Source organism: Carlito syrichta, unplaced genomic scaffold (assembly GCF_000164805.1).
Source record: "Carlito syrichta isolate Samal-C Ts95f unplaced genomic scaffold, Tarsius_syrichta-2.0.1 Scaffold124319, whole genome shotgun sequence".
Taxonomy (NCBI): domain Eukaryota; kingdom Metazoa; phylum Chordata; class Mammalia; order Primates; family Tarsiidae; genus Carlito; species Carlito syrichta.
Window position 1 is genome coordinate 514218 of NW_007068415.1, and position 26402 is coordinate 540619.

The window sequence follows — 26402 nt, forward strand, 5'->3', positions numbered from 1 at the left end:
TGGACACCAGAAAAAGCCCTCAAGGCCAAGATTCGTAGGTGCTTGGAGTGGGAAACTATAGAAGTATGTGCATGTGTATATGAATGTGTGTATGTGCTGAGGATATGTGGGCAGGGAACCAACAGTGTCTATCCCAGGCACACAGAGTACTTTAAAATGTTTACTGAGCACATGACTAAACCAACAAATGACTTTAATTAGCAATGTGCTTTCCCAGGCTTTGGTTCGTTGTCCATAAAATGAGTTGATTGACAAATACAGTCTCTAGAATCCTTCCACCTTTATGTTTTGATGTTTCCACTAACTGTTTTACTTTAGATCACACAAGGAGACCTAGTGACTGGAATCATCTCTTTTTTTTTTCTTTCCAGTGAGACTTTGATTAGTTTGCTTCTCATGTGAACTCCCAACGGAACTTAGAGATATCTATCTCTGTGTTCACAAAGCAAAGGTTTTTCCTTTTTTTTATTTGAAAAGTCTGTACATATTTCTGTAGAAGAATATAAAAGTGTAAGAAGAAAAACCTCTACATCATTATTTTTGCCTTGAAAGGTCAAGTCAAAGTATATTCATATAGCCCTGAAAAATAGTAACTATAATAACTGTGTTTCTGAGGAAAGATGTTTGCAATAGAAACATCTTCAAATGAACTTACATCAACCTCTTTACACCTACCAAATGCAATCTGGCAATCTCTCCTTTAAGGCATAAATTAACTAAATTAACTGCTATAGAGCCACTGCTGCTATCTTTCGCTAATATAATGAAATGGCATTCATCTGTATTTAAAGTGGAACTCACAATGTTTTTACAGAGCATAGATTACAGTTTAAGTTTATACTATTTCTCTATGAAAATGATGTTGCTGAGTGTACAAAGAAAGGAAGGCTACTACAAAAGAAATAAATGAAATATTTCAGGCACCTTAGAAGCACTCTATGCCATCTGAGTAATAAATTCTTGCTCTGGAAATGAAAATTTCTAGTAGCCTTTGTTTCACTAGCCTAGTTTTAGTAACTACATTTAATTAAGTTATATTTCAAAGAGCTTTTTAAGTTTAAACTGCTTACTGTTTCAGAAACGTGTTTCTTATTAAAACATGCATAATTGTTAAAATGCTAATTTCTGAAAACAGGAATCCAAAAGATTCTCAACAAATCCAAGACTCTCAACATAGTCCTAGTTAAATTGTATACTTTATTTCATCTCCTGTACAAAAAAAAAGGGTCAGAGAAAGAAAATACTGTAGACCATGCTTCATTCCTTAGGCTTTTATAAATGGTTATTTTAAACTCACAATACATATTTTTTAGAAAAAAAATAATCATTTCCTTTAGTGTAATAAATGAAGATCTTTACAATTTTCAAAAAAGTGTGACCAAAGTTGTCCCAAGGAAAGGCAGAAAGACAAAATACAAATTCACTGAATGACAAGTTAAAAGATCTACATTCTCTTTCTTTGTTTAATTCTTAGCCCATAGCAGCAAACATATTAATTTATCCAAACTTATTTTGTTTTCTCATGTATCAATTTGGCAAAGAACTATAAAATTCAGAGCATTGTACTGGTAATTTAATGTTTTAATGTACTTAAAATAACTTTGCAAATTTTAAAGATATATATTAACTAATATTAACTAGTATTCAAATTATTTTAAAACTGCTAATATAATTATATTCAAGGCTATTAAATATTCAGAGTATTTGTTTCAGTGATATAATTACACAAAAAGAATAAGAGAAGGTTGAAAAATCATATTAAAATTTCCTAGTATTTTTTAAAAATTTGCTTTAAGTATAAATGGTGAAATTTAGAAGATTAAACAATAAATTGAGGTAAAAGAAGATCAACTGATCAGTTAAAGAACTGGTGTAAATGAACTTATTTCAATCATAAGAGGCTAGTGCCACTTCAGTGTAAAATAAAAATATTGCAGGGAAGACAAACCAATTATAGAGTTGTCTACATTTTAAACTGTGATTCCAGATGTGTTGTTGAACAAAGGAACACATTGACATACTCATCTTCTGATCACATTAACTTCTTTCTAGCGTATAAGAAGCTCAGTATGAAAAATATTTTACTTTTAAAAAAATCAAGCAGCTTCAAAGTTAATATCCAGGTGAGAAGAATGAAGAGAATGTATTAGCACCTAATTAACCTTTACAGACATGATTCCCTCTCTGCAAAACCAGAACGAGGTGTTTCTTCCTTCAGTATGTTGTATATTTTTGTCCAGTTTTATGGACTGCTTAGTAAAAATATAGCAGATCTAGAAACACCTAAGAGGAACAAGTTCATCTAAGTTTTATATTATCGAGCTGAATATTGACAGATTATAAGATAAACCTGAAAATGACTGATCAAAGCAGGTGAATATTAATATACACAGTGTGCTTTCCACTCACCATCAAGTAAATGATACAAAACCAGTTATGTAATTGGTCTAGTATTGCCTAAAAATTGCTTAGAGATTGCTCAAAAAAAATAATTAGGGCTTAATAAGTATAGAAAGTTGAGGAAAGCTCGGGCAAATAATTTTCTTATAAAATCTTTAGAAAATGTTAATATATGTAATACTGGTTTGTCATACAAAACACAGGACATACACTTACATTTGAATTTCAGATGATAGTTTTTCGTAGTAAAAATATATTCCAAACTTCTATAAAAGGTATAGTTATTCATTTGAAACACAAATAAAAGTGAATATCCGATAGTTTTATGTATTTATTAAATCTGGCAACCCTCATTTATAAGATACTATTTTATCAGTTATATAGATTTTATATAATTTCTGATAATTATAAAAATTGAGCCGGGCTCGGTGGCTCAGCCTGTAATCCCGCACCTTTGGGAAACTGAGGTGAGTGGATTGCCTGAGCCCATGGGTTCGAGACCTGCCTGGGCAGCAAGACCTCATCTCTACAATAAATTTTAAAAAAAAAAATCAGCCGGGCGTGGTAGCGCGCGCCTGTAATTCCGGCTACTCAGAAGGCTGAAACGGAAGGATCACTGGAACCCAGCAGGTCGAGGCTGCGGTGGCCGGGAGCGGCCACTGCACTCCAGTCTGGGCGACAGAGTGAGACTCCAACTCAAAAAAAACCAACAAAACATTGAATATGATTGGACACTGTGGCTCACGCCTCTATTCCCAGGACATTGGGAGGCAGAAGCGAAAGCTTTGCCTGAGCTCAGGGGTTCGAGACCAGCTGGGCAACTTCATGAGACCTCGTTTTTACAATAAGTAAAAAAATCAGCTGGGCATGGTGCAGGTGCCTGTAGTTTCAGCTACTTGGAAGGCTGGGGCAGAAGGATCGCCTGAACCCAGAAGGTCGAGGCTGCGGTAGTCGAGAGCCTGCCATTGCAATCCAGTCTGGGCAACATAGTCAGAGTACAACTCATATATATATAAAATATGGTTGCAGGAATTGGTGGATGGAGAGAATGTTGTATCACTAAACACTAGCTTTGAAATCAAATCTGGAATGATGATTTCAAAGGAGTGATATCAAAACTCTTATACGAACAGCACCAGCCCTTAGAAAACTTCACTAGCCAGAAGGGTCATTTCTGTTTGTTTTTCAAAATTGGGATAAGTCAGATATGTTATATGCTTCAATGGTACTTCCAACTTTATACACAGAAGAATTTTCAGACATTGCTCATTTAATCCTCATTTTGAAATGTCAAAGGCAATATCAAAATGGTTACTTTAATAATTTAGCCACAATTTATTAATTTTTGATGGCTTGTGAAAATTCATAAGAGAGAAAGATGGCTCTAACATCTGCCACCCCACTGATTTCCATGACCTGACCAGCAAGGTAGATACATGCAAAGTGGACTATGTGATCCTTAAAACCTCACACATTAGATGAAATGAAACAACTTTCCCAGACAGATGCTATTCCTGATGTGAAAGGTATATGAGAGGCTGAGAGGTATATGAAAGGCTCAGTAAAACTTGCAAATTAAGGGTTTTAAGTGACCACTAATGTAATCTTCATCCTTATTGAATTTTGATGCCACCAGTTATTTTGTTGAGAAGACTAGAAGCCTAGCTTTCTCAGGAATTAGTGAAATGAATCAGAACTAACATCAAATTTCTGGGCACTTACTATTTACAAACTAAAGGCAAAGTAGTCATTGATATTTAAAACAAAGCATGCTTGAAAAAAGTTTTTGATAAATCATATAGCATTAATAAAATAAATATTAAATAAATTTACAATAAGTTAGTTCCATCATTACACATTCGAATTCCAGTTTTTATAAGTAGAAGACAATTGCTAAATTGCACAATTGAAAATTGCTCATTGTACCATTTTTCTTCAGTCGTCATTTAAAATATCCCTGAATCTAGAGTGGTATCAAAAACTAAAAAATTATTTCAAAGGGTATATTGGACCACAGAAGGTCTATTTTCATAATATAAATTTATTTGTGACAAATATCAATGTTTACACATTCTAATGCCTTAAAACTTTCAATTACAGCTTTGTACAAACACTTCTTGATGTTTAATTGACCAATCACTGATTTATAACTGGAATATATTGGCATATAAAAAAAGATGTATTTGAAAAGCTCTCATGAAGATTTTTCTACATTCCTCTCTCCATCCACCAACTCCCATCACGCATCATTGTTCTAAGGCATATGATTCCATGGTAATAGCAAAGTCCAAAAATGCCCATTGAATGGGGCAGTTAAAATACATATTTCAGCAATGAAATTTTTGAAAAGAAACACTTGAAGGAAAAAGATAACTATTATAGAGCCTATAATCCTATAATTAAGCAGTAAATTTAGTCTTAAGCTACTTGACAGACTGGGAAAAAAGGAAATCGTGATCACTAGCCCCATTCTCTGTGTCTGATGAGAAGGATAAATGAGATTTTGCTGTGAGCAATAAGCTTCTTCTTATAACCAAAGCCTGGAGGGCAGTGAAAAACATAACAGGCATGGAGCCAAAAGTGTTTTCTCAACAAACACCAAAATATTCTTCACTATCTATCTGTCTCTTCTTCTCTCCCTGTCATATACCTCCATACATAATGAGTATTATTTATTTGAATACAGTGGTCTAATATCACTTCTAATTTTTTTTAATATTTGCCAGAACAGAACTTTAAGTAAAATGTTCCAAGAAACATATTTGTTTTATACATGTACAGGGATCAGTTGTCTTTCCACTGGTAAAAAGAATGATACACTATGTACATAAAACATAAATACATGCCCACATAAGTACTGATAAAAATAATTATGCAGAAATTAAGGTATAAAATATGATTTGAAAAATGAATGCCACTTGGTCTTTGCAGAGTTATCTGTAGTGAAACAAGGTATAAGCAAATATAATGATAATGTGGTATGCATGTATTTTTCCCCACCCCATGCAGTACTCGCCACACATACTAAAAAGTTATATATTATTACAATTTACAGAAGATGAATAGGCTCAGGGAAGTAAACCAATTCCTCAAAGTTACTACCATAAAAGAAATTTGAATCCATGTCTATCTAACATCAATGTTCAAGTGATTTCCTCCAGATCAAATAAACATCCTTTTTCATTTACCAATATAACACTAGTATAATTTACATTTTTAATTGGTTGTGCAAATAAATATATTGATAAACAAAACAAGGGTACTTAGTATGAGAATAAATGCTAAATCTCTCAGTATTGGTATAAAAATGGTCCCTCCTGGTGAGCTTCCCAGGTGGTATTTTTGCTATTAGGGAGCAGAAATTGGTTTATCAAAGCTAGAATATAATTTAAAGTGGTCTCTGTGCTTCTTCAAACCTCCCTGATTGGTAATTGCCAGCCTGCCCAAGCATAATGCTGATGATATTAAGAGAAAAAAAAAGACAATTCAAGGGTGAAAGGGCACAGGAAATAAGATTTCATCAGCACAAAGAAAAAGTATAACAAATTACTTCTTCATTATTGTATATTTACTGTATATTTCACTAAATAGCAGCTTTTCAAACAGCTTACAGTGGGTGGAAAGCAAAGTCACGTGAGTTAAAACACTACAACATTTAGAGAAAAATATATTCAGCATGGTATTTTCACTTTGATACTGTTAATAGTCATGCATTAATAACCTTAGGTATTTTACTTAGCCCCTCATCTAATTTTTATAACACTCAATTTATTAAAAGTTTAAAAATAGGTTTAGAATTAGAAATGAATTTTTATATCATTAAAGATTTGGTGCTAATATGTAAGTTCTAAAATATTAACTGCACACCAAATGTAATTACATAATACCTAATAGCATAATTTCAAAAGAACAGTTTTGAATAAAATATGTTGGTACACTATGTGATCAACTTCCACACCTTAACCCTGCTTCTAAGTTTAGTTACAATCAGTATCAATATTGCCTATTTAATTACTTGTTTTGTTGACTTGTCTTTACTCTAAATTTCTATTTGCTTTTGGTATCAGTTATCCCAGCAGGAAACCCTTTATAACCAAACTGCCCAGCCACAAATAATGTTCCAGGGGAGCTTGAAAGCAGTTAAAGTTAAACTACTGTTATAGATCAGTCTTTTCCAAGGGAGAAGGTGGTAAATAAATCTCTAAGCAACTCAGAAGTCAGTTCGCTCTTATTTTCTGTGCAATCAACTTTCACTCAACATTTCCAAATATATTGCTACCTTACTATTTTTAAAAAAGGAAATTCTATATCTTTCTCAGTTTGATTAACTATATATCTTTAAAGGTATATAACTGAGAAAGAACTGTAATTTTTAGTATGATAATAAAAAACCCTCATTTTCTCCCCAAAAGGAGAATTAATATGCACAATGTTAAGTAATAACCAAACTATTAATCATAATTTTTTCTCTTTTTTTGTTTGAAGTGGAATAAAGAGGTGAATTGAAATGGAAAGCTTAATAGATTTCTCTTTTCCATGAGTTAAATGCAGCAGAACTTTTTCTCAAAGGTCTCCATTTATAAATGCATTATTACTTTGTCATGGAAGTTAGTTAAATGTTATAGTAGATTTCCTATCAAACCACACAATAGGTGTTTGGTACTCTTTGAAATAAACACATTTGGCAAATTTAATTTGCTCAACAAGTAGCCTTGAATTTTACATTTTCTGAAGAAGTTTAAAGTCATTGGAAGATAAGACTTCTTGGCACTCTCCATCACCGCTATGAATTATGGTACAATTGACCGTTTTCATTCTAAATTCACAAAGCTTTCCACATGACCAAACTATGTTTTTGTAGCTAGACCTTGACTTTCCTTGTCATTGCTGTTTTTACTGTGAGTCACAGCATGGATCAAGACAACTTATAATCATCAATGAAATATCCTTGACATTTTGAGAGAACTAAGAAAAGAAACAGCAAGTAGGCCATACAAAACCCCAACACGAGAGAATCTGATGGTCTATATATACTGCAACATTCTTTTTGTGCTTATCTGTGTGCATTCAGATATGAAAATAAACAGCTTGATCAAAATGACATACAATCTGATTTTATTCATTTGTGGATTGTAATTATTCTTGTCTTCCATCATTTCCCCTTGCTACAAACAAAGGTCTGTCAAACAGAAGAAACTTTTAGGATTAAAATTTACTTTTTAAAATCAATAAAATTACATTATGAGTCAGAAAACCCTATTTAAAAAAAAATCTGGAAAGCCTCAGGATTAACACCTATGACATTAAAATAACAGAAACACTAATATTCTCTGTCAGGTCATTTCATTTCCCTTCTAGCCAAAGAAATAGACTTAAGTCATCTTAAATATATAAATTTTGGTCGTTTTTTACTTGGCATGGGATTGTGAAAAAAGAATTTGGCAGTAGAACCAAATATAATACTTCAGATTTATTACAGTTTAGATTCTGGTCTATTTTTTCCTGAGTGTAGCTAATATTCTTTATTTCAAAACTAAAAATCTCAGAACATAAATACCTCAAATCTTCAAATAAAAGTGCAAAAATATAAAATTTATTAGATTTCACCCATTGAGAGTTGTAAGGTAATGAAATTTCAACATATATACAAACACTGAGATTACAGAAATGTTTTCAGAATATTTCTAGAGCTTTAAATAGCTGTGCTGAATATAGACATATATAGTTGCACAAAGTAAAAATGCATTTATCAAAATGCATATTTTGATTCTTTACTGCCCTCCTTACTTAACATTTCACATGTATTCATTTTGGAAACCTTAAAAATATGTCCCAACAGGGAAACAGTCCTTTCACAAGCATAATCAATCCCAATGAAAAGTATTGATTATGTGTATGGGAAGTGTGTTTGATGCTATATACCTTGCTGACTCCACCAAAAAGCAAACAGAAGAAATATTACCCAAGTTAAAAAAAAAAACAAAACACTCCATTCGATTGCTAATAAGATTTCAGTTATATCTGTTTAGCCAACATTGGAATATCAGTTTCTAAACAATGTGGCATCATTCATATTTCCTTTATTTAAGCTTACTACTACTTCAAAGACCTGTGTAGAGGCTTGCATGTACAATTTAAATTAAGTATCAGAATAACTCTGTGCTATTGCTACCAATATAATTCCCATTTTATTGATGTGGATACTACAGTTTAGAGGTTAAAAAATTGGCTAAAGTCACACAACAGGAAATGACTAAACTATTTCTGGCACTTTGGCTAGAGGTCCCATTTATTAGAGCATGTTATTTCTAAATATGATGGATATTTTTCTTCCTTCATGGCTCAAAAAATAATTTGAGATCTTATATTAGGTAATAAGATATCCTGTTGAGTAATGTAGAGTCAGAAACACAATATACTCTGTGTAGTATAATCAGTTTGTCTCATACACATGTTAACTTCAGGGCATTTGTTTAAATATGATAGCATTTTCTATTTTCTATATCAATGCACTGGTTTACATCATCTTTTTCTTCATATTTTCTAGTAATTTATTTGAAAGTTGAATTTATAATAGCTGGTATCTAGGGAGTAATTAGCTACTATATATATTTTCAGAAAAATGTTGGACATTTCCCATTTTGGCTCTGAAGATACAATTAATTCTATTACTACCTGCACTTTTTTACAGAGGGTAACAAAAAAAAGTATATACACATTTTAAGAAAGGAAAAAAAAACTATACTAAAATTAAAAGAGAATACAAGTCACGTTTGACTTCTGCAATTACAAGAGGTGCTGAAAGTGGTTACCATCAGCATCCAGACACTTCTGGTTACAGCAAACTAAAAGGAATACATAGATAATATTGCTTAAAATGTATATATATTTTCTGGTACCCCTGGTATTTTTTTCTAATAAATTCTAACTGAAAAACAATGAATTCCAATAAGAAAGGAAAAGTGGCAATCATCATATTGCAACAAGTGAAGACAACTACCTTAGCATCTTCTCCTTTTAGCCTTTCCTTACCACCTTCCAGCAAATCATGAGTTTATTTAGACAGATTCAGGAATCCATGCATAGCCATTTTTTTGGAAAAGAAAAATTAACCAAATACATGCAATCTTAAAATAAAAGAAAGAATTATTAACCTTTATTCTTCACAGTCTCAGAAAAATTACAGATCTATTCTTTAAAATGGTGAAGGAAGATGACCAGAAAAAAAGAAATGAAAGAAATTAAAAGAAAAAGGGATTCAGAAGGTAGTGTTATAAACCAGTATGAACTGGCAAAGCAGCTGTCAGAACATAAGGAAAAAAATATAGCAGAGATGAAAACAAAATGAGAGAAGACAAACACATTAAAGTAACAAAAGTTCAGATGCATAAGAAAAGGCCATCATTAAAGACAGGCTTCAGGAAACTCTGCAAAATGAAATGTAAAAGAATGAAAATTCATTTTTTTAAATACTGTAAAAAGGGAAGATGACAGTTATAGAAAACAGAAAAGGTAGTTCAACTAACACTAAGTGATGTTCCTGAAGAGAGAATAAACACACAGACACACACATACGTACAAGAAAAAAAGTCTCTGAAAAAAATTAAAACTTTAATATGACGATACCACAATTAACAATTAATTATAAGATGTATCATTCCTAGTTCAACCTCAGGAACGAAGAAGGTATCATTAGAAAACCAGTGTAGGGAAAAAAGTCAATTTAATTTAGGAGGGGTCTAAGGACTGAAAACAGACTGATTTCAGGCTTTTTCATAGTCATTACTAATGACAGAAGACACTGAATCATGTCCCAAAATTCTGAGGAAAAATAATACATTCTTAGCCAAGCCTCCTTTCAAGTCCAAAATGAAATGGTCAGATATTTTCAATCATAGAATAACTCAGGGATTAGAAGATTCCACCACTCACCTTGATCAAAGTCCTTGACAACAAACTCTAAACAATCAAATTATGAAATTAAAAGGAAAAAGTAACAAAGTAATGAGGGAGTTATCGTAAAAGTATTACTGATAGAATTCAATCCATAAAAATACAGAATCAGAATTACATACTGTGGAAATTATGCTTATTAGAACAAAAGACAAGTAACAAAGTAATGAGGGAGCTATCATAAAAGTATTACTGATAGAATTTAATCCATAAAAATAGAGAATCAGAATTACATACTGTGGAAATTATGCTTATAGAACAAAAGACAAACCTTAACAATGTAAAAGTAAGCCAGGCTCGGTGGCTCAGCCTGTAATCCCTCGCTTGGGGAGGCTGGGGTGAGTGGATTGCCTAAGCCCGCGGGTTTGAGCCCCGCCTGGGTAACTTGGTGAGACCTCATCTCTACAATAAATCAAAAATTAGCCAGGCGTGGTAGCGCGTACATGTAGTCCCAGCTACTTGGAAGGCTGAGGCGGAAGGATCGCCTGAGCCCAGCGGGTCGAAGCTGCGGTGGCCGGGAGCGGCCACTGCACTCCAAGTCTGGGCGACAGAGTGAGACTCCAACTCAAAAAAAAAAAAAAAAAATTGTAAAAGTAATAAGAATTGGGAGACATGTTGATTTATTCAAAATGAAATATACTTATAACAAATTTGTATATTCCATTCATGACATATAACAATGTATCTGGCTTTTTGTATTTCTCATGAAAAAGAACATGACAATTAAGAGATAAACTGAGTATCCTGATGCTCATTAAATGTAAACAAGAAATATGTCTAGTTATAAAATTTTAAAGAAACTTTAAACTTTCTGTAGTTATCCACTCACTTGAATTTTTCAATTAGCAATTTTGAAATATTTTTGCAAAACAGATAAGGTATTAGTTTTTCAGAGGGAAGTGATTAAGCTAGGTTATTGTCGTTACTGCTGTTTGTTATTCATTGAACCCAAATTGAGAAAGAGTCCAGGTGCTGTGGCTCAAGCCTTAATCCCAGCACTTTGGGAGGCTGAGGCGAGAGGATTGTCTGAGCTTAGGGGTTCGAGACAAGCCTGGGCAACTTGGTGGGACCTCATCTCTACAATAAATAAAAAAAATTAGCCAGGCATAGTGACACAAGCTTGTAGTTCTAACTACCTGGAAGGCTGAGGTGGAAGGATTACCTGAGCCCTGCAGGTCAAGGCTGTGGTGGCCGTGAGTGTGCCACTGCACTCCAACCTGGGCAATAGAATGAGATCAGACTCAAAAAAACACCAAAAAATCCCAAATCGATTGATCTTTTTGAGCCTCAGACTGCTTATTATAATTCTTTCCTTTGATTACTTATTTCTAAGCTTTAGAACTGCATTTGGACCCATCATTTTTATTTTCATAATTAATAAGCCATCCAGTTAGTAGTGGTCAAGATTTATTCAATCTCAACACACATAGTAGGCCATTATTCCCAGCAGTTACACTGACTCACTACAAAGGGATTTCTGTTTTGGCTTCATTCCCATAGGAAGTCACTGAGAACCTTCACAGGAGGGACTATGAACAAATGGTTTCCAGGTGGTCCTTAGATTCCCCAGAAGAATTACTCACACAGAGAAGAAAAACTATAACAAAAATAAAGCAGTTTTGCAATGTAGCCATCTTATAATTTTTGGACTCTAGTAATTTAATTAACATAATATATTCCGTGACATATACTACTACCATTCCATGATTACAGTTTTTCTTTAGCATTCAGTAATCACAAGCTCTCCTGATTATCCTGTTTCTTGGACCAAATATGTCTTCCGATGAAGCAGAAGCAGGCATTCAGCAATTGCTATTTTAAGCTTGTTCTTATATAAAACTTCACATTTTATATCATTAATTTCAGCTAAAAGTAATATTTTCCTCTTTTTCATCTACTTGTGTTACTTGTATGGCCTGGATTTTATGGTTGTTGCTACTACATAGGCACATTTTTCATGGACTGCTCGAGAAAGCAGCACATTGCTTTCTAAATTTAGGTTTACCTATACAACTCTGTTCTGATATTTGGCCTACTTATTGGTTTAAAATTTTACAACTTGTTCATCTTAGTTGACCATAAAAATGTTTGTGTTAGACAAGTATACAAGTACTCAAAGGTCTTTTTCCACTATTTTATAAAATCTATTGATTCAAAGAAAAAAAATCTCATCATTCTTTTCTATTTAACTGACAAGCTAAAAGCTTATTTGCCTATGTATATGTTGGATCACTACTGTAGGGAAAAGAAATATCTTTTTCATTGTATTTGAAATTACTGACTGAGATTCCTATCACAAAAGAGTTTAGCAAGAGAAAAGCATACACATTTATTTCATGTAAGTTTTTTGTGGCACAGGAGACTTCATAAACAAATAAAGACCCAAGAAACAGGGAAACCTGTGTATTCTTTAATGCTAAGTTTAATGGAGAAGCGGACAGTTGTGGAGGAGTATGATTAGATTAAAAAGTGTGATTGAATGGTAATAAGCTGGAGGGAACTGTTTGTTCACTATCCTTCTCTATGTTCCTGTGTCTTCAGAAATAAGGATGTTTCCTTCTTCCCAGGATAGGAAGGACAGCTTTTCCATGAGGGTCATTGAACTGCTTCAGGGGAGAAGAGCATGATAAAAAGTCAGCAAGACCTTCTTGTCTCTGGTTTTTTCCAATTCCTTCAGCTTAAAACATTTTGGGGTAGTGTGTCCTGAACCTTATCATGACGATTCTGTAAAACAAGTTTGTGGATACTGTAGGATAGAGAGTGAACTCTTTGATTTATTATTGATAATTTCAAGGCTATTCTTCCTGAAGCATATAGATGTTTTGAGGGGAAAATGTGGTCGTGGAGGGACAGAAAAACAAATGCTTCCATGATCAATTTTAGAGTTGGGATTGACAAAATTTGCTGATTAAATATATGTGGGGCTATGGCAGAGGGAAAAATTAAAAACTACCTCTAAATTTAGAATATATTAACTGGGGAGAAAGTGGTATCATTTGATATGGGGAAATTAATAGATGATCAGTAAACTGGGAGAAGAGTAATATAAAAATGTTAGTCTTGGCATGCCAGTGATACAGCTAAGAGGAAGCAGCAAGTATGCAGTTGGATAAATGAGCTGAGAGTTTAAAAAAGAGGTCTGGGTAGACTTATATCTAAATTCAATGAAATGGATGAGGTGTCCTGAGGTAAAGTGTAGGCATTAAAGATGAGAGAGCAAAACCTATGCCCTAAATATAGATAATGTTAGAGATACACAGATACTGTAAAGAAAGAGGAACTAAAAAGACTGTAAAAGAATGAGTATTTAAAAAAGCAGGAAAACAGAGAAAGTAGGGTTTCCTAAAAACTAAGAGAAGAAAGTGTTTGAAGAAAAAGTAAAGTGATACATTAAAATGATGAAAGAAGACCAAGTATAAAGACAAATAGAACATGCTTGTTAGATCTGATGACATCATTTTGATTAAGCTTCTGCTTGCGATGTCCACTCTTTTCAATACTCTGAACAAATAACAACTCTCCATTGACACCAGTGTACTAAGCCGTCAGTCCCAGTCAGCTCTTCTGGGTCAGCTCTCCTGGGCAGCTCCCAATGACAAAAAGTATCCCACTAGTGCCTGAACCCCATAGCCTTTGTTAATCACCTGCACCTCATACTTTGATCCTTTATTTTAAAACTTTTATTTTCACCGTAGTGTCAACCCTTTAGAAAGAAAGCTCTCAGGACCAGTCTTCAACATAGAACATTATCTTTCCCATAGTAACATTCACAAAGCAATTAACACATCTATAACTCTACCAAATTGAAATTATTCTAACATCTGATGTTATCCTCAATACAAAAATTATCTCTGGAATAGAATTATTGCCCCAGGGCTCAGTCCTCAAGGATCTATGATAAATGGAAATATGTATCAGTATCTACCCTCTCCAATATCTTGAAAGAAATAAGTCCAGAATGAGATAGTGTTCCTATATTAAAATTATCATTTCTGAACACCTTCCAAAGTGTTTGATATATTTATATAAATTACATCATTTAATGTCAAAGCAACTTTTTGGATATATGAATGTACATAGCAATAGGGTCCTCCAAGCTCAACCTGAATCATGACAATATGTGTTTGGAGGTGCCAAGTTATCAGGAATCTTTTTTCATGCATTCATTTGCTAAAGGTCAACTTATTTTTTCTAAAATAAGGTAAGCATATGAACAATTGTTTATATAGGCATTGAGACAATGAGGATAGGGCAAGAAATAAAGATGCCCAAAGAAAGGTGCTTCTGCCCTCACAGAGAGCAGGATTAAATAAATGTTGTATGAGCTGTCTTCTACAGGAAATTTGTAGGTAGTATGAGAAACAGGTCCCTAGTGATTAAAAACCTGTAGGGTTGGAAATAGGGTCATTCACCCATTTTTGTATAGTGCACACTACGACTCCAGTTCAAGAACTTCACAGTTTGGGATGCAGTGATGGAAAATATAACACAACAGCAATAGAGGCTGGCAGATGCTCTCTGGACTCGGCAAATATCCATCAAGGGATGTGCCAACCTGCTTGAGAGCACCTGAGACAAACCCTGGTTTCTGGAAATATTTTCCTTAGAAGATAGTCCCTATAGAAGCAAGAGAGACAATCATCAAGCACCTCACTGCAATAATTATGCTAGTGGAAGTCACAGAGCTGAGAGTATTTAGATGTTTAAAAAACTGATATTTAAAGAGACTATTATTTTGCCAAAACTGCACAGCAAGTTGTTAGCAGAGCTAAAATTTGAAATAGATTTGTGTAACTGCAAACCCAGGGCTCCGTTACTATGCCACAGCTGTGGACAAATATATTCAGACATATAAAAGCGCAGTTCACACAAATTTTTCATTATATCCCTAGTAATATTGACAATAATGTTTATAAGCAAAAACAGATATCCCAATACTTATTATTACAAGTTTTTTAATTAAAAAAATATATTTACAGGCTACTATCTGTCATGTATAACATTAGACTATGGTTTTCTTAGAAATAAATTAGCTAGAGTTCTTATCCTCAGGAAGTTTACATTTTAGTGGTACAAAGAAAACATGGAGAAAGGAAAATTACACAGTGAGCATATACTCAAATAGGAATATATACTAGGCATTGGGGAAACATATAAAATAGACAGAAAATGCAACATTGGTCTATCAAAGCCATGAGGAAATTGTGGAGGGAAGAGATTTCTAGCAGAGATTATCAAAATGTCTGAAAGTGAAGAAAGTAATATTGCTTTGGGGAAATGTCAAGTAGTTTATTCTGCTTGGGGCTTAGCATTTCAGAACAGGAAGAACGCTGAGGAGATTTGGAGACCAGATCATGAAGGGTCTCGTAAACCCAAAATATATACTAAACGGAGAAAAACTGAAGATTTTTGAAAAAGGAAGTGAAATGGATGTAAGTATCTGGGGTAAATCTTGATAAACTATGCATTAAGTAAAAATTACATTAAGTCATAAACTTAAACATTTTCTTTACCTTTTTGGTTTGAAGTTCAGAAATTAATACAGTAAACCCCATTCAAAGCAAATAAGTGGTATAAAAATTTTTAATAAAATGCAGTTCAAGTCATAGAGACATTAATGAAATCTAAGTTCAAACACCCTCTTTTGACAGCTGCAATTTTGGCACCAGCTGGTGGCAGTAAACAACTCCAGCTTAAATATCAATGAGAATGATTCTGGGTCTCTGCATGGCTAAGAGTTTTAGAACACTGGCAGCAATCCCAGGAATCTCCCAATAATTTGGCACTATTTTCATCATTTCAATCCCAGGATATTGAGGCAGCAGACTAGTACGGAAAACTACAGACACACCTTCTACCTCCTCATTTCCTAAGTCAGGAATGTTTGCCCTCCTTTTTAACTCTTCCTTGCCTTCCCAAGGGGAGAGAGGAGGATAAGAAAGACAGAAATTTATCCAGACCCACTGATACCTAAGTTTGCATGACCACAGAACATGCCATCATGGTGTCATACTGCATGGGCTTCTCCTGCACTTTCATGTACTATTGTGACTTTGGCTTTAACAGAAATAATAGAAAGTGAGGTCAGGAAGAGTATTGGGAAATAATAAAAAATATTAAAAGTAAACCAATATTTTAGGCTAGGTAATTAATTGTTAATATTTTTATTTTCTTTTCACTATAAGAAACAAAAGATAAGGATTATCATTCAGGATAACTAGTCATTTAAAGTCTATGCTTATTATTTTCTACTCTGGAGTGTTATAATACTCTTACTATGGGCATTTATATATGTGCATGAACAAAATGGCAGGATACCATAAATAAGCCTGACTCCCATCAAGTTGGTTTCCCAAATTTGGTTTTAGGTAAATCAAACTTTCATTTTGCCTTCTTTTAATCTATCTTGATGATGAGGATAGAGTCGTAAGACTCTTAAAAAGAAGCCAGCTGGACTTGATGGCTCAGCCTGTAATCCTGTACCTTTGGGAGGCTGAGGTGAGTGGATTGCCTGAGCCTGCGGGTTCGAGATCCGCCTGGGCAGCGAGATCTCATCTCTACAATAAATAAAAAAATCAGCCGGGCGTGGTAGCACATGCCTGTAATTCCAGCTACTTGGAAGGCTAAGGCAGAAGGATTGCCGGAGCCCAGCAGGTTGAGGCTGTGGTGGCCAGGCCACTGCACTCCAGTCTGGGCAACAGAGTGAGACTCCAACTCAAAAAAAAAAAAAAAGGAAGAAGCAATGATAAAACATTGTTTCTTTCCCTACATCGCAGAAACATTCCAAAAACATTAAAATTATGCAAGCTCTTGATTCCAAAAAGGCTTTTCAACCAAAGGTAGAAACTAAGACTAAATGAAGTCAGAGCATAAAATCATTAGATGATCTTCGTTCATTTATCATTAAGACAGAATATCTCTCATTTTCCCCCTAAAAGTCAGTTCTTTCATATCCAAATTTCATATCAAGTAACTGTATTTATGTTTATCTTTGACATTGTACCAAAATACACACAGTGTCTTTTTCCATTGCACATATTCACAATTGTTTTGCTACAATCAACAAGAGTAATGCAATTTCATGTAATGAGTAAGGATAGATGAAATGATTAAATACATAATGCCAGTGTCTATTAATTTTACACAAAATTTAAAATAATAGCGACACTTCAAGATATGATTTGGCAAAGTAATTTTTAAAATTATATAATTAGAGCTATACTGCAGAATTAGTCTGATTGACATCCAGTAACATTCAACTTCACTAGAAAAATTTTCACCTTCTAATTTACTCTGTGAAGCTAAAGCTAAAAAGGGCTTTTCAAATGTTTTATTTACTGGCCAATTTCTAGACGTCTGTTCTCACTCTGCACAATAACAAGCTGGTGCTAATAAGCCATCCATAAAGATCCTACTTATTAAAATACAAATTAGGCAACCCTTATGTTTATACATGTGTAAGTACAATTAATATCGCAGGCTTAGTTGGAAACAAAATTACTTTAGTTAACCAACCATTGCAGTACAATCAAATGAGATTTCAAATGAAATTGAAAAAGATCTGTTTGGTAGAAATAATAGCAATTATTTCATGTGGAACAATTAGTTTTCCAAGCTCTGTTTTCCTTCTCCCACCTGCCTTTAATAAAATAATTTGTCCATCATAGATGACAAGAAATGTCACGTTTAACACCCATAAGGTGCATGGAGACCTGAAAGGCAGCTGGTAGACATAGTTTATTTACAAATATTGGTCTGAACTTGTAAATGCATGACCGCATAAATCTTAATCCATTTAGAGTGTATGCCCTTTGTTCCCTGAATTGTATATTCAGTTGGGAATTGAATGGAGCTGAGGGAGAGTGTGAATTGCCTGAGCCCCTTGTTGTTGCCAGAATATTAGTGTGTTGCCTTTTGTTCTTATTGTTCATGAGATTTTTCTACATTACACAGTAGGGAATGTTAATCAACATTTTGCCTAAGTAATATTAATGAAGCTTGCCTACTTATACTTGAGGGAAGAATCAGAATATTACATTTCTTTTTGAAATGTTAATGTACCTTTTAGGAAATTATTTCTGCCTCTAAATCATCTTAGTGCTAAATTATTAAAGGATGGCATTAAAGAACTATCACACAGATGCACATAGTTAAATACCTTAAAATATAAAAGAATTATAAAGTTTAATAGAAAGATCTTTTGAAAGATGGTAGCATTTAACTTCAAATTAAATATTGTTGAATGTTTGTGGTTAAAATACTGATAACATTGAAATTGTTTTGTGTGCATTTGCAAAAAAAAGAAGAAACTGAATGTTAATGAGGTCTAATTTTCAAACATTAATTTGAATTGTATTTTGGTGTTGAAGGGTTTATTTAACCTTGTGTCTATGAATTAAAGCACTATCTAACTTATCAGGAAAAAAAGGGTTTGTATGTCTTACGTTTGTGTTTTTTACCTATTTGAGTCTCAAGTTTAAGCAATCTTCATTCAAGTTCTGTTCTCCAAGCACTAAAGAATTGATACTGTCTAAACATTTTATCACACGATGGTACTTCAGAGAAAAGGGCTACTGTTGAGATTAATATATGACTGACATGGTAAGATATGAAAAATATCAGTTGTCAGTGTGCAAATTGTGACATGTGTGTGTTCTCAACATGATTCACAATCCTTCAAGAAGGGAACTTAAGAAATGAGTTGACAGGACTCTAAAGTAGCCTAACTTGTTTTCCATTTAATGGTCTCTTTGGATGCCAATCAATATGTTCATAGGCCTTAAATAAAGCATGAGGTAATCTAGAGGGAAATCAAAAGTTGAGTTTGTTCAAGAATTCTCCCACATAGTGACCACTGTTTGCTAAGAACTCCTAACACATACTGGGCAAATAATTTATTTTCTATTTAACCATATAAGATTTAGCAATGTCCTCTTTCATTACTTTTTTTTTTAGCAGTGCTGCTACTTGAATACAGGCACTGAGTAGATTTTGAGATAAATTTTTGTCACATTTTGACATCTCACAAATAAGAATATAGCTTAAAATTGCTGGTGCATCATAATTGAAATGGCTTTATTTTTCTTAGAAATAAATAAAATAAAATGGCAGAATGCCTTATAATTGATGATGGTTTGGATTCAATAAAAATGTGGTAATAGCTAACTTGCAGTAAGTGTTTTTCTATTAAGTTTATGTTAAGTTATAGTCACCCATTACTTCTATAAGGAAAAAAAAATGCCAAATGTTAATTTAGTGTTAATGAGTTCAATATTAAAGATTTTACAATACACCTGGAAAGGAAAACCTTAGGTATATACAGCAACAAATAATAGTTAAATAAAACAGCATCAATGATATAAAGGCTTTACTACAACCCTACTTGCCAAGTTATTCTTTTCTGCATTATTGCTCTTTAGAACTTTGAAAAAAACATTACTAATGAATGATTACTTAAAATACTCCCAAATGAATTAAATGCAAAGAAAGAAGCTTATTTTGAGCAGCAGATATAAAATCTATATATTATAAAAGCTGATTGTCCTTAATGATCTTTGAGTTCTCCAAATTTCTAAAGATTCTAACTAAAACAATACCAAGTGTGCTAGGCAGAATACATGCTCTAAGTGTACATTGTATAATTTATCATGCACAGTGTAGTATAACTTTGCACTGCTTTTACCATGCCCCCTCTATATTGGGGGAAGTTAATCAAAGGACATTTATTTAGCTATATTTGGTTTGCTGAGGTTGTTTTTCCTTTAATTGAGAAAACAAGAAATGTCAAGTTTTTATCTAAAAACAGCTAACTACATTGTAAATTCCTTCATTGGATGAGCTTACAATTTGTTCAATGCTCAAGGAGCAGATATTTTTAACTTAATCACTATTTTTTTTGTATATTGTGGATGGCAAATTGATCTTTATAAAGCAACTTAAGATAAAAGCTCTGGACAAAATTGTTACCTACATGACACCAATGACTCAGTTCATATGGTCAACTTAGAGAATCAAACAAACTGACAGTTATCAAGTAGAGTCTCTCCTTCGTAGACTGTTTACAAATTAAAAGTTAGTGGACAAGATAGTAAAAATAAATGATATCAGATGCATTAAATCAGGTTATCTATTATCATATAAGTTAATGAAATATCACTCAGTGTACTTTCCTTTGATATTTAATACAATCATACAAACACAAAGTAGAAGTGATAATTCCTAAATCTCAGTTTAGTGTTTTATTGAAGCACAACTTTCAAACCTTCCCACTGAGACTTTTCTTTTGCAAAATATCAGGGTACAATCAAGTTGCCACTTGCATTCTAATCCTGTTTTAAATGTGTGCCATGCTGGGGGGTGGGGTGAGAGGGTAGGAGGTAGGTTACATTCCCAAAATTAGTTGCCTGGAATATTTCTGTGATTTGAAACTAAAGAGATTTTTCCTATAAATATAATGATTCAAATATGTAACAGAATTACCTTAGCTGACTATTAAGGACAGACTTTTGCACTGTGCCCCTTGCCTATGAGAGGGTAGATAGATAATAGATAGGTAGACCCTATCACAAGGATAATTTCAGCTATTTATATAAACTAGTGACTCATAGAGGACGAAACAAGTGTATTTTTAAAACATGGAAAAGCTAATGTCAGACAGCATTTTAAAAAATAGGGTAGAATAAAAGAAAGATTACTTCTAGATAAAGTGAAGCAAATTAAATTTTAAGAGGTTTAATACATTCATTCTTACTTTAATCATAGTGCCCACCACCAAGGTGATTATAATAAAGTACACCACTTCTTACAAACTCAAAGTAGTTAAAGGCAACTAGTTTTTTAACTAGTAATTCATAATACTTACAGAGATTATTCAGATGTTGCCATTTAATGCTAATGTATTTTATAAATACTGTACCTTTAAGTATGAAAGAATGTTTCAAGGGAATTTTTCTAAAAACATGGAACATGAACAAATACATTTTGACTAACTTAATTGGTCCTCATTACTCAAAAGCAATTAAAAAAATAAAAAAGCAACAAAGTATGGTTGCTTTTTAGTCCCATAATACCATAAGACTCCATCACTAAAAAATATTTTAATGTGAACATAATTGTCCAAACACAAAATGACAAGCTACTTAAATCAAGTAGTTAGAAAAGGTTCTTACTGCAAAATCCTCTCTCCATTGGTGGGCTGCTTGAACCTTCTCTGCTTCCAAAGCCAGGCGCTGAAAAACAAACAATAAATCTCAGAATTCAAATGACCATATGAATCTGTAATTGTTATACAAAGTGCTTGGGTGTTCTAATCAATTATGAGGACATAAAAAGAAGAGGAGTCTTATTACTATGATTCATGAATTCTAAATCATTTAGTAATCTAACCTACTAAAGTTGATATGTGTGTATTTACTCTTTAGCAATATAAATACATAGTAGTCTTAATAGCATTGAGACTACTATGTATTTATATTGCTAAAGAGTAAATACACACATTGAGTTTATTACCTCTGCCATCATCAGCAGTAGTGTCCTCCCTGAGTGCTTTCTTTCAATGACTAATATTTCAGTTTCTAGAAAAAGTTTTAACCACGAGAGTATATTAATTTCAGTAGAATTGTATTTTTAGTGAATAACTTTATACCATGTATTTCTGTAAGTGAAATCACATTAAGAGTTTAATAAGTATGTGCTAAACACTATACTAGGCACCTTTTTAACTGCACAGTTAGTTTTTACCAAAAGCTGCAAAACGGTAATAAACTTCCTTTTTACTGAAGCACATACTTAGTATTTCTTTCTTAATATTTCTTAGTATTTCTATGATAGAGGATTTGTACATCTGAAAACAGCTTTATTTCACCTTCACTCTTGTATGATAAAGTAGCTAAGAATCTAAGCTTATTTTCTTTATCACTTTCAAAGTGATATTCCATTAGGTTCCGTTGGTGATAACATCCATCGGGTCAGTCTACTAATCACTTTTTGTAGATAAACTCCCCCCTTCAAGTAGTTTGTATACATACTCTTCTTTTGAATTTTCCGGTTTTACCAAATGATGTTCTTTATGTGATAAGCTTTTACAAGACAGTAACATTGAATGACTTAGAACACAGAGAGGGGAACCAAGTTATCTGGGTTTGAATACCAGCTCTTGCAGTCGACTAGCTGTACAACCTTGAGAAAGTTAAGTCTCTTCTTCTATTTTCTCCTGTGATTAATGTGAAAGCCTGCCTCATGGCTTGTTGAAAGGATTCAATGTGTTATTAGACATAATCTGCTTTGAACAGTGCCTGGCATACAATAAGCAACATATATGTCAGTTATCAACTCTGAAGAGTAATGATTCTGCTTGCACCCTGTGTCTCCTTGAGAAAACAGTTCAGTACTGAATTTATCTGTGGCCTACCCTACGTAACTAGAAGCCAGAGATAGAATTGGACAAACAAAAGCAAATATAATAAATTTTAATGTACTAAACTCCTTTATCAAGAGACAGAAATTATCAGGTTAGGTTTTTGATAACATAAATCTCAGCGTGGTCTTTTTGTCTAAGTTGTTTTTAATCTTTCATTACAAACTACTCCTCAATATGTGCTCTTCCTATGGACGTCTAGTCTACCCTGAATAATATTACCACCCTTTTAGACCATTTTTTATATTACTTTATTGGCTTCTATTGCTGTAATTTATTATAACCTGCTCGTTTTTCTAACACTGGTATTACCAATGACTATAAAATATTGCCTAATGGGAGATCCCATTTTAAAAATCCCTAAGCTAAACTTAAAGGAAAATTATCCATAGTGTACTTAAATGACAATGGTTTTGGTTATCAGCTACTAGGCAGAAATGGAGTTTAAAAGGACCTAATAATTGTGGCAGCCATTTTATATGACAAGGGCCACCTTATGTTGACCTCCAACTATTAATGGATGGGCTACAATCAAAATCGAACATCAGTCAATCAGAACTGCCTCATTAGTATGACCAAAACCGGGCAGGAACCCTCATCCTAACCAAAACGAGAATAGCTTCCAACAAAACAATCTCAAATCTCGGCACAAACAGCTCTCTTATGGTTGTCCTGCCCATATCTCTCTTACAGCATACTCTAAACTTGTTTTTCTATTCTAGTCGGACTTGGGTGAATTATTTCACCACTCATGACTCTAGCCATCTGGTCATTACCCACGACATTTAGCGGCCCATACAGGCCTCGAACCCATTACCTTGATCTCAACGACCAGGTGGCAGAGTCGCAGGTGAAAAAATTCACATAAGTCAGATCAGAATAGAACACAGGTTTATTGAGTGCACTGCAAAGCAACAACAGAGGGCGGGACAGCAACAAGGGAGCTCTCTGTGCCAAGCCAGGGGCTTGAGGTTGTTTTGTTTGGAGCTGTCTTCTTTTTCCTTAGAATCAGGGTTATGTCAGGCAGCCGGGTTCCCACCATGCAAATAAGGCAGCTCTGATTGGTTGATGTTCGACTTTGATTGTAGCCCATTCACTGTTCAGTTTTCAAGGCAGGTACCTGCTGTAACTCTACAAAGCCCTTTCCTCTGGAGTACATGAGAAAATTCAACTGAACTGATCTGCCCCAGAGTCACATGATATGAACATAATCCATGTGTAATGAGCTATAATTGTGGTAATCACCACAGTTCACTATTTCCAGAGAAACAGACTAACAATGGCAACAAACTGTAAGACAATTCTTCCAGGAAAGCATCTAACTCAGCTTTATTATTTATACACGTATATATATGTATATATATGTGTATATGTTTCTAATATTAATTTTACAAGGGAAATGTCATGTATTGCAAAATTCTGAAAATATTTTAGAAACCTAAAGATATGGCATTATGTAAATAAAAAAGACATGTATTTTAAAAGGTTGGTTTAAAGCTCAAAAGATGTTAAATTTAACATCCTCAGCTCAGAATTCTAAAAATACATAATCATGAAAAACACTGTTACTTTCATTGTTCATGACTAAATTAATAAAATGCTTTTTACCTAGCAAATTTCATGAGAAAGCATATAAATTGAATTTTAGATATTTGATCTTGGGACTAGTGCCAACAGTCATTGATGGGGCAAAAGTCCAGTTGGTCATTATTTATAGAAAATTGGCATGCCTTCTAGACACTTTAAGTCTCTAACTTCTCTTCTGGTTAAGTGACATTTTATTTTAAAAGCTCATGATCTACTATTAAATGCCATAGGTGAATTGTGTTAAAACTGATAAAATCTATATCTAATAAAATGTGAATATTTGTTCAGCAGAACATCCCTGTTTCCACAGTTACCTATACAAATATATCCTGTAACAGTAACTTACTTCAAAAAAAAGTGTCTAATTTCATTTGTAGCATCATACAATTAGTATAAAGCACTAAAACCAGATTGAGTCCCGATAAAGCAAAGAACCTGGCTCACCATGAATATCTATGAGAAAAATTTGATGTTTAATTCTGCTCATAAACCAGAAAGATTCATTAAATGGTTTTATTATAAATGAGATAGTCCAAGTATATAAGAAAATTCTTTCCAAATAGAATAAGTATATATACAAAGTGATAGATGTGTTAATACTACTGACATCTATATTTACCAATTATTTGAGCATTTAAAATAGAAAATAATTTTAAAGATCCTAACGACTCAAAACTTTAATAAAAGAGACTTGACCCTAAGCCTTCTGACTCCAGACCTTATACTCATTCCACAAGATCATTCTTTAATTTTCTATAAGACTCATAGAAAGTGTTATCATAGTATATATGAAGACAAAATAGTATCAAAACACTGGTAAAAATCATATTTCAGATTAATAAAAAATTTCCCAGCATAATTTTAGATATTGCTAAAGACCAAAACCAAAAACAGCAGAAACAAAAAAAATTATGTAATATGTTATTTGGAAAACACCTTTACAAAAGTCTTGTCCTCAAATTCTGAGAGATTATTGCTAATCAGTAAAAAAGCTTTTGATGTCTGCATGGAAAAAAAAGAGAATGAAGAGGTTTTATCAGATCAGAGAAAGATCAGCTCCCTTGAAGGCCTATTCATTCTCAACCTTCACTTTTTGTCATATCTTTATCTTTTCCACTGTCATTGAATTCTGTCAGGTGATATAAAAGTCTAGTTTAAAAGCAGTAAAACTATAGCACATATAGAAATATAGTTCTGTTATCCTGATTAATATATACATATATTTCTCTTGAAAATAGACTCTCTTCCAAACCTGTAAATAATCTGCTTCCTGGACTATAAATTAATTGCATATTAAACATAAAAGTAATTTTCTGAAATATTTAATTATAAGGAATTTTCTTTTGATAGCTATGAAAGGAAACCATCAGGGATGATATGACAGTTCTGTTAGACTCCAATAATTTTGATACTCATGTTTAAATATCAAGATTTGACTTAGAAACACAATTTAAACAAATATCACTAAATTCCAAAACAATTTATTTGGCTAGTATATATCAAGATTTTCAACAGACTAATCCAAATAAAATATGTATGTGTTATGTGATTAATGTTCAATTAACACCCAGTAAGCCTAGCAAATTCTTGTATTATGCCTATGTTGACAACTTAATTATCATCTGAGAGCTCTACCTATCTTCATTGAAAAGGTTCTTAACATATCAAAAGGATCATAATAATCACTTGAATGGTCTAACAATACCTACTGAAAATAGCTGACTTAGATGAATGAACAGACTCATATGTTCTAGAGAAAAGTGTACAGGTAACAATCAATTACTCTGGGGCTATGTCATAATGAACAGGCACTTTTACACCAGACAGACATGGTTTCCAGTTCTGGTGCTGCTTTTCACTAACTATGTATGTAATAATGTAAACAACTAAAATTTTAGGCGATGAATATCACATTGTCAGCATCTAGGATATTTTTCCATCTTGTGTTTCCTGTTTATTATGCTAGATATCTACTTCCTTTTGAATCTTACAAGCAGAACTCCACAGAGTACACTTTGTTAAAACGCTAATCACAGATGACCACTTT

At 33.2% G+C, this 26402-nt stretch overlaps 1 protein-coding gene across 1 annotated transcript in view; it reads right to left on the reverse strand.

The window, feature by feature from the left end:
* The window catches only part of CACNA2D1 (calcium voltage-gated channel auxiliary subunit alpha2delta 1), a 395813-nt gene that overhangs the window by 200296 nt on the left and 169115 nt on the right, over positions 1-26402 (reverse strand). The window contains exon 3 of the mRNA XM_021707777.1: positions 21522-21581. Within this exon, the coding sequence (XP_021563452.1) occupies positions 21522-21581 (60 nt within the window). The remainder of the gene's footprint in view (positions 1-21521; positions 21582-26402) is intronic.